This window comes from Terrapene carolina, unplaced genomic scaffold (genome assembly GCF_002925995.2).
Source record: "Terrapene carolina triunguis isolate 2854851 unplaced genomic scaffold, T_m_triunguis-2.0 Scaffold30, whole genome shotgun sequence".
In the NCBI taxonomy this organism is placed as follows: Eukaryota; Metazoa; Chordata; order Testudines; family Emydidae; genus Terrapene; species Terrapene triunguis.
Window position 1 is genome coordinate 5111323 of NW_020664381.1, and position 20791 is coordinate 5132113.

Below are 20791 nucleotides of genomic sequence, written 5' to 3' on the forward strand. Positions count from 1 at the left end.
ACAAAATAAACTAGAGGATGTTCTGCTCTAAATCCAAACTTTATAGTTGATTTGTAATAAGCTATGCTAAAATCCCAGCTTCAAACCCACTACATTTTAGAAAAGTTTAGAATAGGATTTGAATTTTGTAGTTCAAACCCTTCTTAAATTTTCTCTTCTGCACATTTTGCATGCATCTAAGGTCCTTCTATAGCTAAACCTCAGCCTTTGTTGTTGTTGTTTAAAATTCTCTAATACACACCTTAATTCACTGTTAAATCATATTTTATTATTCATGCTTTGGCACCTTTCCCTGATTAATGGCAGGGCTCTTTTCTGATTACTTAGGGAGCAGAACTTGTAGCAGCTTGCAGGCAGAATCCCAGATGATATAGTGGACAATGGATATGAGTTTCTCATTTTACACATCTCACCAAAAAAAATCTAATTTAGAGAAGTGTTGGGGGCGTGTATATTTTTCCCATAATCAGGCATATATTTTCATCTTCCAGCACAACGTAATATAGCATTTGTGCTGAACACAGTGCAATGGTAACAGTGACATTAATGGTCTTAATACAGATGTTACTCCAGCCAGAGTGAGTTTGGGGACCGCACAAAGCTCTGCAACTTAAAATTCTAAAAACTGCTCTAAGGACTTTTGTTCCTGTAAGCCTCCCAAAAAGAAAACAAAGCTTCCATGTTTGTTTGCCATTTGCATCTCCCCACTATTTTTCACATGACAGCAAGAAGATGATTCTCACATGAGCTTTAGATCTGTTTTTTGGTTTATATGATTTTTGCTAGTAAACACATTAGAGGCCATTTTTTGTCTCTTCATTTACATGGTCCTCAGAGGCTGAGTATGTTCATTATAAAGCTGAATTCCTTCCTTCCTCGTCATCTTCAGAATCAGAGTCGTCATTGTAGAAATGAATTGTGGCTTGTACTGGAAAACTGGCCAGAACCTTCTTTCCAATGTTGTGTAGGAACTTCTGAGATTTAGATTTGGGCAAATAAAGTCTAGTAAAACAAAACAAAACCACTTATAAAAACCATGTAAAACTACACCTCTACCTCGATATAACGCTGTCCTCAGGAGCCAAAAAATCTTACCGCATTATAGGTGAAACCGCGTTATATCGTTATATCACGTTATATTGCTTTGATCCGCAGGAGTGCGCAGCCCCCCCCCCCCGGAGCACTGCTTTACCATGTTATATCCAAATTCATATGATATCGGGTCGCGTTATATCGGGGTAGAGGTGTATTAGAATCCTTCCAGACTAACTGACTCAAGGCTTGTGTCTGAAGGCTACATTTCTTCCCTTCCTTGTGGAAGGGAGGCTCCTCTGAATCCTTGATGGCTTCTCTCTCCTCTTCATCTCTCCATGTTTTAAACCATCCTTCTATCTAAAGGCCTCATTGAAGTAGTCCCATCTGTTCCCTGGTCAGTACTATTGGTTTTGGCAGTGACTGTTTATCCCCAGTTACTTTTTTTCTTTTTTTGGGGGGGGGGGGAGAGAGGCCAAATATTGGGTTAGCCAGAGGTCTCTATTTGACAAAGTGCTGCTCCTGAGAACATGAGCAAATGTGATTTTTCTAGAACTGTGCAGACTTGGTAGTCAGAGAGAGGATGTGTTTGTTTGTTAATGGTGGGGAGTTTGAGGAAGGGTGCTGGAAGGCTGGTTTAAGGCTGTGATCTGTTTTTGTGTGGGGTGGTTCTAGTGGTGAGATGTGTCTCTCTGGGTAGAGGAGGAGAAGGTATGTACTATTAGATACCTTGATTTTAAATTTCCTTTTTTGAGGGGATGTTAATTATGAAACCTTAACTCACAGTGGGGTAAGTCTGGTCTGTCAGGATGACATTGGCTCTTTCTATGGCTTTCTAATGTCATGATTTAGCATGTTGCTTCAGATCCTGCTTACCTTGTGTGTCTTCTCAGGTGAATTACACAGTTTAACACTTTGTCACGGAGGAAATTTATTACTGAAGAACAAAAATACGAATTTCACTTTTCCTGGATCAACTTATAGGATTCATCTCACCTCACTGGATGCTGAAACCCCAAAGCTCCTTTTGAGCTAAAATTTCTCTGATCACCGTCCAGTTCAGACTGTAAAGACACATATGTGTGATTTAGAAACAGCTATAAAAATTATCTAAGATTTTACAATTTTCTTGTAATGGCAAGAAAATGCATACTATATATTAATTAAATCTCAGGTATTATAATATCAGACATCTGTGGAGTATAATTCCACTGAGTTAAATTTTCAAACTACTGTACTTAAAACTTCCCATCTAAATGAATAATTCAGTATTTCAGGCTTTTGTTTTAAAGGGAACATTCTTTTTTAAATGATTACTATTATTATTACTTTGCTAATGTAGCACCTAATGGGCCCGGTCCATTGTGCTAGGTGCTGAACAAACACACCAAGACATTTCTTTTGTGTTGGTTGGGTTCAGCTGGCAGCAATAACCTCTAAAATGGAGGACTCGAGCCACACCACAATTTGTGCTCCTATCCAATGCAGACACTGCAGTGGAATACTAGGAGATGCTACACTATTAGAGGTACTGTGAATGAGATGTTAAACTGAAGTCCCTTTTACCCTGGTCCTAGAGAGGGAGCTGCTGAGTGAAATCAAAGATCCCATGGTACTTTTCAAAATGAGGAGGGTACCACAGAAGTTAGAGATGAAAAAAGATTTTTTTGGATCATCTAGTCTGTATCCCTGTCCATAGAGGATAGTCTATGGATAGCTATTGCTGAACTTACCTACACAGGTTCTGATACTGCAGTGACTAACTTGGTACTGCAGAGCTGTGATGGGTTGTACTGGGGAAGCCCTGCTGCTTTTCTGCACCCCACCCCAGGAAAAAGCAAGGTACAAGGAAAAGAACCTTAAAAGTGGTCCTCCACCACTGCCTAGAGAGGCCTTACTGGAGTGGCCATCTTGAAAACTAGAGAGACCTGGTTCTCCAAGGGCTAGAGACAGCCAGTCAGAGCCCAGCAGGCTCAGATAAAAGGAGCTGCAGGAGCTTAGCATATCAGTTCCTAGCTTGGACCAAAGGAGGGAAGAAGTGGGCTCTTCTCTGGCCAAAGGAGAATGACAAGTAGCTAGAGGTTATTTCTGGCTGAATTTACACTGAGATTGCAGAGGGAGAAGAACCTGGGGATGTTGATCCTGAGATAGGGCTGGAAATAAAGGTGGTGAGAAGTGTGTGGCTGCTGTGTGTAGGGTGCCTGGGCTGGGTTCCTCTAGTGGCCTAGATAAAGTGGTCTAAATCCCAAGAAGGGGACAGGCCTTGTTTAGGAGCTAAAATACAGGACTGAATTTAAAGGGCCCAGAGGCAGGGCTGAAGGCCCTAGTGAGGGGAAATAGACTGTTTAATTATCGGACTTTTTAATATGTCAGAAAGGATTTATTTGGACACTGTGACTTGACTGGAGGGTCAAGACACTGAAGACCCTCCAAGAGTGGCTGGCAGCCTGCTCGGGACACCAGAAGCAAGAAAAGGACTGTAGTACCACACCCAGCTGCTCAGCAGGTGAGTGTCCCTTTACAAAAGCACTCTGAGGGCACTATGAAAGATTAAAGTCAGTGAACCAAAATGTAGATAAAAACTTTGCTTTGAATTTGTATTTGAAAGCCCCTATACAGCTCACAATTCCATCCTGGGCCAATAAGTCTCCTTCCCTATTTTACCCCTTATACCTGTGTGACCTCAAGGCCAAGTGTTGTACAAAGAAAATCAAGATTTACTGCAGATTTCATCAATACGTAATTGCTGTTGAGAAATATGACACTCCTTCCATAACAAGGCAGAATGCCTTGTCCGTACTGAAAACCTGTGACCTAAAACTTAATCTGGATCTTATTAAAAGAATGGCCGGGCTCTAAGATGGTGTCCCGTTTGATGGAGACTTTGAAAGGGATCTTGTTATGCTGGCTAAACACGCAAAAGAGCATATTTGTACTAATTTGCTGGGGGCTCTGAAAAACAAGATATGTCTGCATGCATGGGGGTTTAATCTGCATCTTTTTGCTGCACATCAGGGAATGCACAGTACGCAAGCTGCAGTAGTAGCATGCACATGGAATGGTATGCCCTCTGTCAATGCACATGGAATGCTATGCCCTCTGTCAGTGTGCATCATTGTGTTCACATGGCAGTGACTTGCTGAGAACTAAAGGCATGGCATTCTTGGAGGGTAACCCATGCTCCTTTGCTTTGCTGCTGAGAAAAGTCCATTGTGGGTTTTTTCTTGCTGCGCATTGTGGGATGCATAGCAGAAGCCAGGGAGTTCAACTTTAATAAAGGAAAAATCCCACGATTCATCTGTCTTCGCCCTGTTCTTACTTTATGTGCAGGCCAATGCCTTTTTAGAATTGCTGTCAGCCCGCTCTGTCCCAACAATGCTCCATGCCACTATGCTGGCAACCTCAAATATGCAGAGGCTGCTTGATGTGTATTTCAGCACTCAACACTGAATGAATCAGTGTTGGACTTCACCAGCTGCACCACAGAGCAGACAATGTGGTGGCAGCAGCTCTTCCAGCAACAGAAGAATCTTCAGCAGCAACGGAACCAGGATGCGGATGAGGAAGACACCAAGCAACTGATAGTAGAGGACTGTGACGTTGCAGTCTATATGATTTTGTAAAAATATGCTAATGAGTGAATATAATATAACTGGAATATGCTTCATGCAAAAGGTCTCTTGTAAGGTATTATTACGAAGTTTATAATCTACTGAGTGTGGTCATTCTATTTGTATAAATGTATCACTCTTGTATCTGAAACTAGAAATATGAAATATAACTCTGAGGGCCTATTGTAATTATGCAAAGTGTGGGCCATTAATGGTTGTTTGGAATCTTGATGGCTCCCATCAACCAGGACAATTGACTGTGGATGGCTCTGTTTGCAGGCAAGCCATCCTGTGAGTCAGGCTGGGAGGAATGAAGGCTTGGGGTCTTACAGTGACATGTGATCATGTCACCTGAACTGGAATCCATCTTTAACCTAGTGCTTTTCCATTGAGAAGTGGGGGGGTGGGAACCCAGAGGAACAAAGGATTCCCGCCTTATGCAAAAGATATATAAATGGGTAGAACAGAACAAGCCATTATGAAGAATCCCCTAGCTACCACCTGAGCTGGAACAAGAGCTGTACCAGGGGAAAGAATTGTGCCCAGGCCTGGAAGGTGTCCAGTCTGAGGAAAAAACTTACTGAAGCATCTCTAAGGGTGAGATTATCTGTATTCAGTTTGATTAGACATAGATTTGCGTGTTTTATTTTATTTTGCTTGGTGACTTACTTTGTTCTGTCTGTTACTACTTGGAACCATTTAAATCCTACTTTCTGTATTTAATAAAATCACTTTTTACTTATTAATTAACTCAGAGAATGTGTTAATACCTGGGTGGGCAAACAGCTGTGCATATCTCTCTATCAGTGTTATAGAGGGCGAACAATGAGTTTACCCTGCATAAGCTTTATACAGGGTAAAATGGATTTATTTGGGTTTAGACCCCATTGGGAGTTGGGCATCTGAGTGTTAAAGACAAGAACACTTCTGTTAGCTGCTTTCAGGTAAGCCTACAGCTGTTAGGGGACGTGATTCAGACTTGGGTCTGGGTTTGCAGCAGGCTAGTGAGTCTGGCTCAAATCAGGCAGGGCACTGAAGTCCTAAGCTGACGGGGCAGGAAGGCAGGGGCAGAGGTAGTCTTGGCACATCAGGTGGCAGCTCCCAAGGGGGGGTTCTGTGATCACAAGGACCATTCCTGGAGCAGCTTCACAGTGTGCAGTCCTGCTTCTGGGCTCAGGAAACTAGCGTGGATTGGTAGGAAATGATTGTTCTGCAGACCTGGGATGACCAGCAGCGGTGAGAGAATTTCACGATGGGGAAGACAACCTTTCTGGAGATATGTGCTGCACTACCCCTGGAGCTTCAGTGGCAGCGAACCAACATGCTTACCCAGGAGTATGGGGCACTGCAGGTAGCAATTGCCATCTGGACGCTGGCCACCCCCAAATGCTACTGCTCCATAGCAAACCAATTTTGGTGTGGGAAGATCGACCATTGCGGTCATTGTCATGCAGGTGTATGATGCCACGGAAAAGGTACTGTTGCACCATGTTAAAAAGCTTCGTAATTCTCAGGAGGTTATTGATGACTTTGCAAGCGTGAGTTTCCCAGACTGTATTTGGGCAATTGATGGGACCCATATGCCTATTAGCCCCATCGGGGCTCAAAATTCATAAACAGAAAAGAGTATTTCTCCATGGTGCTCCAAGGGCTTGTCAAAAACCATGGCAGGCTTATGGACACAAATGCTGGGTTGTCTGCAAGAGTCCACATGATGCTAGGATATTTTGGAACTCTGCTCTATTAAAATTAATGGAGAAAGGACTGTTTGCCCCTGGCAACACTGTGGATTTTTATTGATGTGGACATTGCTTTGGTCATCCTGTGAGACTCAGCTTATCCTCTCCTTCCCTGGTTAATGAAGCCATTCACAGACCACTTGGACACAAGGAAGAAACTGTTTAACTACTGCCTCAGTAGCTGCAGAATGGTAGCTGAGTAGACATCTGAAAGGGAAATGGTGCTGTTGGAGAAGTCGATTGGAAGCTGCAGAAAAAAACATCCTGGAGATCATAGCAGCATGTTGTATTTTGCACTATATTTGTGAGAGTAAGAGCGGTGGGTGGGAGGCTGAGGTGCAGAGACTTGCTCAGCTGCTTCAGCACCCAACAAGGTGTCCAATACAGAATGCAAACAGCCAAGGGAAATGCTGTCAGGGCCGCCTATTGCTCTTATTTTGAGTCTCAGGCCTGAAACTGTAGCTGTAAATCCAGCTGTAAACCTGTGAAGGGTGTGGGATTAGTTTTGTTTCAGCATTGTTTATGGGTGTTGAAAGTGCAACGTTGTGGCAATACCTATTGCACCCTGCGTTGTTGCCTACATGTGTTTGTAAAACCTTATGAATTAGAGCAAACAACTATTTTCTGTGTAAAATGAACTGCTGGTTCCTTATTAATGTAATAATGAACTTTTAATTTCATAATCTGTTATGTAACAAACAGAAGTGAAGGCTCAACTGAAACGAAAATGACAAATGGCTTTTAATTATTAAACAACATATTAAAAACAAAACTGTTTCACTGAATCACCAGTGAAACAAAACAGTGCACTGCCAGGCACAACACAATGGGCTGGGGAGCTTAAAGTCACTGGTAAGTATAAATCTTGGCTCTGGCTTTTCTGGTTTGTGGGCTTTCTGGGATAGAGTGCCAAAGCTCAAAGATACCAGGGGCAATAGAGGGCTCAAAAGAGCTGGGGTCCATTTGCCACTGTTCTTGATGGTCTAGAAGGAGGAATGGCCTCTGGGAGAGGGGAGCCTGTATTGTCCAGGGCTGCATAACATGGCTGGGTGGTGGTTTGCAGTACTGCATTGCCTGCTGCCCTAACAGTAACATGTGCTGCAACAGAGCATTAAGGCTTTTTATTGCCTCCAGGAGCTCTTCATCCCTGTATCTCTTTCCATACTGTTCTTTGCCACTGCAGTGATCTCCCTGGAAAGCTCCTTGTTGGATTCCTCTTAGTCTTCAGATACTGCCTCTACCTCTCTGCATTTTTTGGATTTTTTTGTTTCTGGGATGCTGTAATAATGTCCATGAACATTTCATCACAAGTTCTCTGTTTTATGCCCCTCAGGTTTGCCAACCATTCTGCCATTGATAAGGACTTGAAACAAGTCCCCTGCTGGATTTTTCCCCCCCTTTTGTCCCTTGTCTTTAATGTAGGTGCTCCTGAGCTTTTTGCTGCCTATCTGGTCCTGTTTGGCATCCCAATTGTGCCGCCTCCTCATTGACATCTATCTAGCAATGTCCACAAAAAAGATTTTTATTACAGTGGCTGGTCACAAGAGCTTCCTGCACTAATACTTTGCCCCAGGTGGTGATGAGCTCCAAGGTCTTGGTTAGGCTCCAATCGGCTGCTCAAGGCATGGTGGAGGCTTCTGGAGTATTATTGCAGCTATTGTGGTAAACTGGAATCCAGGAGTGAATGGACAAAATCTGTCTGTGTGCCAGCATTTAAATGTGAGGGGACATGCAGTCAACTTCATCCCAGAGCAGGGGAGGGCACACAGGTAAACAGACATGTCAGCAATGGTTGCCTGCAAAGCACTGTGGGATAGCCGTTAAAAGACTACCAAAGCAGCGCATAGCATCATTGCATGCACATGAACAATACTAGACTAATTTGCTTTGCAGCAAAGGTAGTTCAGTTTGCAACAGGACTCCAGAGTTCATGATAAATGCAGAGTCCATGCACTACAATTAGTTGCGTTGTACATACGCAAGAGTTTTCAAAGTGGATTAACTCGAAAGTGGCAGATTAGTTGCCCCACCCCTGCGTAGACAAACCCCTAATATAATGTGGTGCATCTAACAAGTATTGGCAAACTTGTACTCTTTTCTTCTTCTTTAAAATCTATAAAGATGGCCTGAAATGTTTGTGTGTTTTTTCTGCTAGTTTTTGATATTAATAATCCAGGTCTATGGAATAATCCATGAAGATTAGAGAACTAAATGAAAATTTTTACTCTGGACTCCTGTTAAGCATTTTAAATGGAAAGGTGTCCGTAGCCTCTGTTTGTCAGAGGGTGGAGATGGATGGCAGGAGAGAGATCACTTGATCATTACCTCTTAGGTTCACTCCCTTTGGGGCACCTGGCACTGGCCACTGTTGGCAGACAGGATACTGTGCTGGATGGACCTTTGGTCTGACCTAGTATGGCCATTCTTATGTTCTTATGTTCACTATCTAAATTATTGAAGAAGATATTGAACAGAACCAGACCCAGAACTGATCCCTGCAGGACACCACTTAATATGCCCTTCCAGCTTGACTGTGAATGACTGATTCCTCTTTGGGAACGGTTTTCCAACCAGTTATGCACCCACCTTATAGTCGCTCCATCTAGGTTGTATTTCCCTAGTTTATTTATGAGAAGGTCACGTGAGACAGTATCAAAAGCCTTACTGAAGTCAAGATATACAACATTTACTCCCTCCCACCCCATCCACAAGGCTTGTTACCCTGTCAAAGAAAGCTATTAGATAGGTTTTATATGATTTGTTCTTGAATAATCCATTGTGATTGTTACTTATCACCTTATTATTTTCTAGGTGTTCACAAATTGATTGCTTAATTATTTGTTCCATTATCTTTCTGGGTACTGAAGTTAAGATGACTGGTCTGTAATTCCCTAGGTTGTCCTTATTTCCCTTTTGATAGATTGGCACTATATTTGCCCTTTTTCAGTCCTCTGGAATCTCTTCTGTTTTCCATGACTTTTCAAAGATAATTGCTAATGGTTCAAATATCTCCTTAGTCAGCTCCTTGATTATTCTAGGATGTATTTCATCAGGCCCTGGTGACTTGAAGATGTTTAACTCGTCTAAGTAATTTTTAACTTATTCTTTCCCTATTTTAGCTTCTGATCCTACCTCATTTTCACTGGTATTCACTGGGTCATTTAGCACTTCTGCCATTTCCACATATGCTGTTTATTGTTTTTCCCCCCCCTTACTGAGTAATGGGCTACCCTGTCCTTGCTCTTCCTCTTGGTTCTAATGTATTTATAGAATGTTTTCTTGTTACTCTTTGTGTTCCTAGCTAGTATAATCCTGTTCTGTGCCTTGGCCTTTCTAATTTTGTTTATATCCATCCTTTGTAATTTGACCTAGTTTCCACTTTCTGTAGGACTCTTTTTGAGTTTCAGATAATTGAAGATCTCCTGGTTAAACAAGGATGGTCTCTTGACATACTTTCTATCTTTCCTACGCACATTTAAATAATGTGTATAGCATCTTATAATATTTTTAATACTTAAATTATTTTCAGTATTAAAATGTTCTAGTATATCTTTGACCTACATTTTATATGATCTTCCCTTTGAAGTGTGTATTAATTTTGTCAGAACCCATATATCACACATTCTTATTTTAAACCAAGAGTAAATAATTTCTCAGAAGCATTCAGGGGGTGAAGCAGTTAACTACACATCTAAATCAGGCACCTGTATATGCCACCACATTTTCACTATTAAATTGAACTTTGTGTGTAAGTGTGACTTAATGTGTAACCTTTTTTAATACTTTAATAGACTTATCTGGCATATGCAACAGTAGACAATGTTGGAAAATGATACATATGTATTTCAGGTGTAGCAAAACCTGTATGTTTTGTGTTATATTAGGGAAAGTATATTATCCATAGGGCTCCATATCTCACGGAGGCTATGGAAGTCATGGATTCCATGAATTTCCGCAACCTCCATGATTTCTGCAGCAGCCAGTGTGGCTGACCCCAGGGCCGCCCAAGCAGCTGGCCTAGGGCTTCTGCTGGAGCACTTCTGCAACCAGCCGCTCAGTTGGCCCTGCAGCCAGCTATGCCAGCCACTGCTGGAGTGGCCCCAGAGCTAGCTGCACCAGTCCCTGCTCAAGTGGCCCCGGGGACCGCCTGAGCAGTGGTCCCGGGGTGGACGGAGCAGCCGCTATTCGCCAGCCCCCGGCAGTGGTCCTGGGGTGGCTGGAGCAGCAGAGGAGAGGAGAGGGGGGCAGCCCTGGGGGTGGCTGGAGCAGCCTCTTCTTGGCAGCTCCCAGCAGGTGGTGCCACTGGCCCTCCCAGGGCGCCCCCCCCGAGCAGCAGGCCCCCAGCCACCACCACCCCCAGCAGTGACACCCCATCCCCACTAAGATTTAGTCAGGGGAAATTATGGTAAGTCATGGACAGGTCATGGGCCGTGAATTTTTGTTCATTGTCTGTGACCTGTCCATGACTTTTACTAAAAATACCCATAACAGTTGCCTTAATGATCAGACAACTAAAGATTGTATTGCAATCCATGTGCTCTAAGGGACTGAGTTAAGGTTGCTTGTGTAATCTTAATGTTGCCAATTTTCCATTCTTTAGTGTTTTGCTGTGCAATTTTCACTTTCTCAATGTGTTTTTTTGTATGGAATTTCCTGTTTCTTTTCTAAAAGGAAGAGGGGGAAAATAAAGCTACTTCACTCTTCGGGACTCGAAGCTCTGTTGATGTAGCATGTGCAACTTCCATAATGTAGAATTACTTGGCTAGACACCAACAGAACATCTTGCCTCATGCACTTTAGGAAGCTCATAGGTAGATGTCATTCTTCTGCAAATATAGGAATTCTGTAGCTGAGGAAGCTTGCTTAAGTCTATTAGAATGGGCCTTCCCCCTCGTTATCTGCCCCCCCCCCACCTTATAAAGTAGTCAAGAATCTTCCTCAGCTATTGTGCACCTGGTAAGGAGTGCCAAAGTGGGGCTCTTCTCCTTCATTCCTCATTAGGTCCCCAACTGTGGAGACTCCTGGTTTAATGGGGGAGCTTGGGTGGGCCCTGCAGCATAAAAGAGAGGGAGTTGGGAGGTTCTGGACAACAAGGGAAACATTAATATTAAAAGTAGCTGTTTGAACTGTGCATAAATTTTTTAACAGTGGCAAGCTCCTAGCAATTAACATGGATGAACTTCATAAATTCAGTGAATACATTGGTGGGAGCCAGGCACAGCTGAAAACCTCATGTATAGGTAGCATAAAGCATTCTATACAGATGTGATATTTTTTCAACGTAAAGAGTATTACAGCTGTCTGATCCCGGAAACTTTAATTCCTCCAAGTTGCCCAGTCTCTTTGGAACTTCTAGCTACTTTATTCCTCAAGTTCTCACTGCTGGTTCTGAGTATCCATAGATGCAGACGTGCTAAGGAGTGTTCGGTGGGAAACCCACTCATCTGATGGGTACCTGCCAGCAAAGCTTAGAACTCTGCTGTGTAGGTACATTCTTCTGTAAGCCTGCTGGAGTTGCCTCCTTGGCTCTCATCCAGGAGCCATCCAAAGGTTGGGTCAGCAACAGCCTCCAACCTTAAAAGGACCACAAAAAGGGAATAAAAGGTGCTCCACAGCTGCACACCTCAGAATGTAGGGGAATCGCTATGAACAGTGACCCTCATAAGATGTACATTGTGGATAGCTGTAGCCTTAGCTAGCTATGCCTTCAGTAACTTTTCAGATACATAGCTATGGATCTGATCCTGCAAACACTTATGCATGTGAGTACTACCATTGAAGTCAATAGGATTATTCGCATGCTTAAAGTTGAGCATGTGCATAAATGTTTGAAGGATTGGAACCTACATTAAATTTATTAACGCCTTCCTTGGAGCTATGTACTTTGAACTAAAAAAACCTATCACCAGAATATTAAGAAGTACCTTTGAATAAAGACTATTCTTATACCACATTTCAACTTTCTTCCCCTAGCTGTTTTAGCTGTAGCACTGTCCAAAAAAAAATCACTTTTTTTGCTCAAACTTTCTCACTCTCATTCACAGTTAGGCAGAGACCAAAAAGTAAACCTTCAGCCTGAGAGGTTATTTTAATGGTGGTAAAATGGAAATTGTTGTTTAACATTAACTATTGTGCTTCCTTTCACACCTGCTATCATATCCCAGGTCCTATTTTTATAGACAATAACAGAGAGTTATTAAAAATGTACCTTGAAACTGTTGTTCTATTTTTATTAAGGTGGTCAAGCGATTAAAAAAATTAATCACAATTAATCGCACTGTTAAACAATAATAGAATACCATTTATTTAAATATTTTAGATGTTTTCTACATTTTCAAATATTTTTATTTCAATTACAACACAGAATACAAAGTGTACAGTGCTGACTTCATATTTATTTTTGATTACAAATATTTGTGCTGTAAAAAACAAAAGAAACAGTATTTTTCAATTCACCTAATACAAGTACTGTAATTAAATCTCCTTTATCATGAAAGTTGAATTTACAAATATAGAATTATATACAAAAAAACCCTGCATTCAAAAATAAAACAAAGAAAAAAATTTAGTGCCTACAAGTCCACTTATTCAGCCAATCACTAAGACAAACAAGTTTGTTTACATGTGCAGGAGACAATGCTGCCCGTTTCTTATTTACAATGTCACCTGAAAGTGAGAACAGATGTTCACATGGCACTGTTCTAGCCGGCACTGCAAGATATTTACGTGCCAGATGCGATAAAAATTCATATGTCCCTTCATCAGGGGTGAAAGTTAAATGGAGCTCTTACTGGTATGGGGCCAGTTCTGTTCTCCCCTCCCCCCCGGAAAGGGCAGGGCCTCGGGCAGAAGGGAAGGGGCTTGGGTCAGTGTCCCCCAGCCTGTCCATCCATGCTGCCTGGCCCACACCGCTCGGGGCTCCAGCGGCCATTTAAAGGGCCCGGCAGGGCTGCCGATAGGCGGTGCAAAAGGGGCAGCGACATTAAAGCGCTGCTATGGCAGCGCTTTAAAGTCAGCGGTACGGGCCGGTGCTGGCAGCTACTTTTTACCAGTATGCCATACCAGCCCATACCACCTTACTTTCACCCCTGCCCTTCATGCTTCAACCACCATTCCAGGGGACAGGCATCCATGCTGATGACGGGTTCTGCTCAATACGATCCAAAGCAGTACAGACTGACACATGTTCACTTTCATCATCTGAGTCAGATGCCACCAGCAGAAGGTTGATTTTTCTTTTTTGATGGTTCAGGTTCTGTAGTTTCCGCATCAGAGTGTTGCTCTTTTAAGACTTCTGAGAGCATGCTCCACACCTCGTCCCGCTCAGATTTTGGATGGTACTTCAGATTCTTAAACCTTGGGTCAAGTGCTGTAGCTATCTTTAGAAACCTCACATTGGTACCTTCTTTGCATTTTGTCAAATCTGCAGTGAAAGTGTTCTTAAAACGAACAACATGTGCTGGGTCATCAACTGAGACTTCTATAATATGAAATACACGGCAGAATGCGGGTAAAACAGAGCACAAAACATACAATTCTCCCTCAAGGAGTTCAGTCAAAATTTAATTAACGCATTCTTTTTTTAACAAGTGTCATCAGCATGGAAGCATGTCCTCTGGAATGGTGGCCGAAGCATGAAGGAGCATACGAATGTTTAGCATATCTGGCACATAAATACCTTGCAATGCCAGCTACAAAAGTGCCATGTGAATTCCTGTTCTCACTTTCAGGTGACACTGTAAATAAAAAGCTGGCGGTATTATCTCCCGTAATTGTAAACAAACTTATTTGTCTTAGCCATTGGCTGAACAAGAAGTAGGACTGAGTGGACTCGTAGGCTCTAAAGTTTTACATTGTTTTGTTTTTCAGTGCAGTTATGTAACAAAAAAAATCAATGTTTGTAAATTGCACTTTCACGATAAAGAGATTGCACTATACTACTTCTATGAAGTGAATTGCAAAATACTATTTCTTTTGTTTATCATTTTTACAGTGCAAATATTTGTAATAAAAATAATATTAAGTGAGCACTGTGCACTTTGTATTCTGTGTTGTAACAGAAATCAATATATTTGAAAATGTAGAAAAATATCCAAAAATAGTTAATAAATTTCAATTGTTATTCTATTGTTTAACAGTGCAATTCATAATTTTTTTAGTTTATTGCATGAGTTAACTGCAAATAATCAACAGCCCTAATTTTTATAATAAGAAAATTGGCCTCCTATGTTGTCCTAGTTTTGACTTTTTTTTTTTAAACACAATTGGCTTTCTTCCATGATTTTTTCCAGAACTTAACCTTACCATTCCTTGACGTCCCAGTTCAGCATCTCTTGCTGTGAGAATCCAGGGTCTCCATAATGTAGGGTTGCTGAAAGTTTAATGAAGAACAACACACTCTCATAGGTAATTCTTTATGATAATAAGCACATTTCAGTGCAATGACAGTTATCTTCATTACATGCTATCCGTGCCTTTGAAATAAGTTTATTCTTGTCTCAACACACTGATGTGGGTAAATGTGATTTCAGTGGTAGATATTATTCTGCCCATGGGCTTCTCTATGTGCTGTCAGTTTACATGCACTAAAATTAATATCAAAGGAAAGTCTGAACTGGATAAACAGTTACTCCCACAAATTAGCTATTGGTACAATATTAATTGATTTCACAATCCAAGTGGCTCACAAAAGGATTACACTTAAATCAATTTTTAGAATATTTAATTTCTAGAATATACTTAACTTCTTATGAATCTTATTATTCATGAAATAAATTAGGTAGTTTATTGAATTGTACTATCCCAATTCCTCAGTGACATGAGGAAGAGCTCTGAAGCTTGTCCCTTCCACTAACAGATGTTGTTACAATAGATATTACCTCGCCTACCTTGTCTCTCTGACATCCCAAATAGGTATTCCTAATTAAAGTGGATTACACCTGGCTTTGCATGATCAACTTGATTTTTTTTTTTTTGCTTATATTTTGATCATAGGGTGGCTGATCTATTTTTATTAGTTAGCAATTTATTGCATTAAAGTGATGCTGCTGACTTGAAATCTAATCAGTTTAATAAAAATGTAAGCAGTTTCAGGTACTACACCAGCCTCTATCTCCCCTCTAATATTTTTCTAGTTTTACAATCACATTTACCTATTTTTAAATGTATTTTCTCTCCTCTGTTTCTAAATACCCACACAAAGGGGAAAGAGTGAAACTGATTATACTCTAACTGCTGTCAAACACTCAAAGTAAATAAACTGAAAAAAACCATTCTTATCTTTCAGTTAAAGCAACCTTATTTGTAACTAGAGCTGAATGAAAAAATTATCATTTGAAAACCTTCTACAAATAAAAAGGACAATTTTTTGCAAAAATAAAAATTCTGACCAGCTCTGTAATATGTTTTTAACATGTAAAAATAGGAGATAAAACAGAGAAGTGTTTTCATTTTTTTTAAGCTGATAGTTCTTTATGGTGGAGTCTGTTTCCAATCAGCTATTTGAGAAGGTCACATTGAATATGGGCAATGTGCATTTAAAGTCTAAACAACGAGATAGGCTAGCTATTTCAATTACTTTGTTCTGTTGCCAAAGGAAGTGGTATGGATCCCACAGTGTAGTTCAGCAGGTGGTGTTATTTTAATGAAAAATTCTGTAAATAGTTAGAGAGAACACAGAATTTCTTCTCTAGGGTCTGAATGCCTGCCTTTATGCAAGTCCTGTCTTTGCCCATTGTAGCTACATTGTATTTCTGCTAGAGATTTTTAAAACTGGGTTGTTGAGGAAGCATTTCTCCTTTCCTCTGTCTTACCTTTCTGGCTGTTCTCTTGGATGGAGAGAATGTGGCTGGATATCTCTGGCAGAGTGACAGATCTGAGTCACTGTAGTCTGGAACAAGAATTTAGCAGCTGCAGCCTCCATAGTGCTTGCCTGTCTGCTGTTTTGTGTTCCTGTGCCTGGCTGGCTAGTTCTCTAGGCATTTCAGCTCCTCCTTTATTGCAGCTACTCAAGAGTACTTACCTAAAACAAGCAAGCCTTCAGGTAAACGGAGGGAAATGGCCTTAATGAGTTCCCCTCTGTCTCCTCCAACTATTTCAAAGTTTTCCTGTTGTCATGGTGTTCTATGAAGAGTGTAATAAATACAGTACTTTAGTTTACTTTAATCAGCACATTATAGTGGAAATAACCTAAACTGTTTATCTTTCTGTCTTTGTTGTACTGCATCTTTTTACCTATTTTTGTTTTATGTGAAGTACACTGTGAATATATGACTTTGTGTGTAAATAAAAATTAAGTAGGAAAATCTTCAGCCTCAAATATCTAACAAAACAAATGGAAAAAGTACCAATCCAGTTCACAGGTGACTTTAAAAAAGACCTTTGTTTTAAAATTACAAAACAGTCTGTCAGTTCCAGATTTCAAAAATGGAAAAAATACCAGGGTAAAGGAAGATGAGAACTTAAAATGCAAACCTAATGACTGCTTTATAAACAGAGGATGTTACTTTTTAAGCTTGATCTGTTTGGTCATTAGGAGGAGAAAGCTGATGCTAAGAGAGAATACATCCTCCAACAAAGCATGCTTGGTAATGAATGCCACTGCTTTGGGGTCCTGCTGTTTCACTGCATATAATACAAATTTTAAACTACCAAGGCTAGATAGGAATAAACCTCTTCTAAGCTTTCCTGCCCATTGCCTTAATTTGGACCACTAATTACACACTGTGACGTTGTGCAGTCTATATGGTTTTATAAAAACATGATAATAAGTGAATATAATGTAACTGGGATAGTTTTATAAAAATTTGATAAGTGACTATAATGCAACTGGGATATGCTTCGTGCAAAAGGTCTCTTGTAAGGTATCATTACAAAGTGCATAATCTACTGAGTATGTTCATCTGATTTGTATAAATGTACCACTCTTGTATCTAAAACTAGAAATATAAAATGTAACTCTGAGGGCCTATTGTAATTATGTAAAGTGTGGGCCATTAATGATGGTTTGGAATCTTAATGACTCCCATTGTCTGCAGATGGCTGTTTACCTGTGAGTCTCCCTGTATATGTGTGTGCTGGCAAGTGAGTAATGAAGTCTTGCAGTGACATGTGATCATGTCACCTGAACTGGAATCCATCTTTAACCTGGTGCTTTTCCAGTGAGGGGGGGTGGAAACCCAGAGAGACAAAGGGTTCCCGCCTTATGCAAAAGATATATAAAGGGGTGGAAGAGAAGAGAGAGGGGAGAGGAGCCATCATGGAGAAGCCCCTAGATAACACCTAAGCTGGAACAAAAGCTGTACCAGGGGAAAGAATTGTGCCCAGGCCTGGAAGGTGTCCAGTCTGAGAAAAACTTACTGAAGCATCTCTGAGGGTGAGATTATCTGTATTTAGTTTGATTAGGCATAGATTTGCGCATTTTATTTTATTTTGCTTGTGACTTACTTTGTTCTGTCTGTTACTACTTTGAACCACTTAAATCCTACTGTCTGTATTTAATAAAATCACTTTTTATTTAGTAATTTACTCAGAGTATGTATTAATACCTGGGGGAGCAAACAGCTGTGCATATCTCTCTATCAGTGTTATAGAGGGCGAACAATTTATGAGTTTGCCCTGCATAAGCTTTATGCAGGGTAAAACGGATTTATCTGGGTTTAGGCCCCATTGGGAGTTGGGCATCTGAGTGCTAAAGACAAGCACACTCCTGTGAGCTGTTTTTGGGTAAACTTGCAGTTTTGGGACAAGTGATTCAGACCCTGGGTCTGTGTTGAAGTGGACTGGAGTGTCTAATTCAGCAAGACGGGGTGCTGGAGTCCTGAGCTGGCAGGGAAAACAGAAGCAGGGGTAGTCTTGGCACATCGGGTGGCAGCTCCCAAGGGGGTTTCTGTGATCCAACCCGTCACACACACAGACTATTATATTGTACAAGAATAGATTTATTGCATTTGGTAACATTACCTGATTTTCACTGCTATGGAAAATCATCACATTTGCTCACTTTACAGGTTAAAATTCTTATTTTCCTACCTGCCATCCCTGCATCTTAAGTTGAATCTGATAGTGAATCTGACTTCCTTCTAGCTTTTGCACCATCAGAAGTAATAAATGTTCTGTACCTGGTGCTTAGGAAAAAAAAAATCTCTTGAGGTGTGAATCAGAATAGAATTTAGCTCATTCTTGTATATTTTTGTTAGCACTGCAGAGCTAAGTGTGTAAACAATAGTTTTAATTTTTTTTTAACAAAGTAAGCAGATCACTTTGAAAATATACAGGGATTGGATCTGTTGAGTAGGTGCCATTTTTACATTCACTTTTCTTGCTATAACCACACATCCATAGGCTGTCTGTGGTAAGTACACAAACTTTAGGATTAGAAACCTATGTTATACCAGCGCTGCTCTAGGGATTGCTGAGGATGCCCAGTTAAACTTGCACAACCTACATCTGCCCCCTCATGCATGTGTGTTACACTAGAGTTTAATTGCATGAATACATAACATTTCTCAAATAATGGTGTGTATGTGCATATATATAAAATTTTCTACCACTTTAAATACATGCATGGCATCTTGTTCTGTGCACTATACTTTGTATGCCAATAAAGGGTCACGAACAACTTGTATGAAAAATACAGTGAATGGTATTTAAATAACAATGTACTAAGTATACAACATGGAATAAAAGCAAAAATCTGCTGGCATATCTAGGCAACCTAAAATAGCACTTACTGGCCCCATTCACAAGGTACTTAAGTGTGTGCCTAACTTTAAGCACATGAATAATTTCATTTATTTTAATTGAATCAGGGTCTACATTAGCTTTGTTGTCAAATGCCTACTAAGAGAAGTTGTGCTGCTAGTTGAAAAGGATAGCTGATGACTAAGTCCTGGATCATGCAATCAGAACCATATGGGTGGATGCTTGGGCTCATGTGCCCAATGACTTCAGTGAGACTTTAGCTCAGGGGTGGGCAAACTTTTTGGCCCAAGGGCCACATCTGGGAATAGAAATTGAATGGCGGGCCATAAATGCTCACAAAATTGGGGTTGGGGTGAGGGCTCTGGTTGGGGGTTTGGGCTTCGGGGTGGGGCAAGAAATAAGGAGTCCAGGGTGCAGGAGGGGGGTCTGGGCTGGGTCGGAGGAGTGGGGGTGTGTGAGGGTGAGGGCTCTGGCTGGGGGTGTGGGCTCTGGGGTGGGGCTGGGGATGAGGAGTTTGGGGTGTAGGAGGTGCTCTGGGTTGGGACCAAGGCATTCAGAGGGCAGGAGGGGGATCAGGGCTGGAGTAGGGGCATTGGGGCATGGGGAGAGGTTCAGGGGTGCAGGCTCCGGGCGGTGCTTACCTCAAGTGACTCCTGGAAGCAGTGGAATGTCCCTTCTCTGGCTCCTACATGGAGGCGCGGCCAGGCAGCTCTGCACGCTGCCCCATCCACAGGCACCACCCCTGCAGCTCCCATTGGCTATGGTTCCCGGACAGTGGGAACTGCAGGTGCAGTGCTTGGGGGGGGGGGCAGCGTGCAGAGCAGAAGCCCCTGGCTGCCCCTACACTTAGGAGCCGGAGGGGGGGGCCGTGCAGCTGCTTCCAGGAGCCTTGTGGAGTGGCCTCGGACCCTGCTCCCCAGCGGAAGCTCAAGGGTGGATTAAAACAGCTGGCGGGCCGAATCCAGCCCGCGGGCCGTAGTTTGCTTACCTCTGCTTTAGCTGGTAGCAAGAGTCTCCGAATGTGGATCTTACTGCAGGATCAAGGCCCAAATTATTAAAATACAGTCCTTAGCATGAAGAAATGTTACCATAAAACAAATCTCCCAAAGATATACAGGACTGCTTTGATTACAGTGCAAGTATAAATTTTTAACAAATCTATTACTCTGTGCTACACATCTGTATTTAAGGTAGTAGAAAAATGTGAGGTAACATTGCCTTATAGCACTGGTTCAGCAAAGCACTTAATTATGCATTGAACTTCAATTGCATGGGTTGTTTCATTGGCTTCAGTGGACTGTTGACATGCTTAGTTAAGATTGTATTTGCATTTTGCAGCCTTAACTTTGCTTTTCCTGACTTTTGAGTGCTTACTTATGTAGCCATAATCTTACTGCATTTTTAGTATGGATTTTAATAGTTTTGGTAATTCAGAACTTTTGTTAGTGCTGTTTCCTAACCCTAATTTATTAATCTTCAAAAGAAAGTCAGGCTGCACAGGATGATTGTGGAGGGATAACTATGGGGACTCTTGAACTCTAATTGGCTGCATAGTTTTTTAAAAATACGTACTCTGTTCTCACAGATAAAAGGCAAGTAGAGTTCTGCAAGTGCAAGAATCGTTGAAACAAGGCAAACAAAATCAGCAGACTTTGTAATCTGAAATACTGTATCTCTTTAGAAACTAATTTTATTTTAGAAATACGT

General features: G+C 41.4%; 1 protein-coding gene across 1 annotated transcript; it reads right to left on the bottom strand.

Annotated features, from left to right (window-relative positions):
• Positions 1 to 718: 718 nt before the first annotated feature.
• RIPPLY3 (ripply transcriptional repressor 3) lies at positions 719 to 16304 on the bottom strand. The gene is made up of 4 exons (XM_026650886.1): positions 16195 to 16304; positions 14687 to 14753; positions 2029 to 2096; positions 719 to 1002 (listed from the first exon to the last, which is right to left on the bottom strand). Exons 1-4 carry the CDS (start codon positions 16302 to 16304, stop codon positions 852 to 854), a joined length of 396 nt encoding a protein of 131 aa, XP_026506671.1. The 3' UTR covers positions 719 to 851.
• Between the last annotated feature and the right edge of the window lie 4487 nt (positions 16305 to 20791).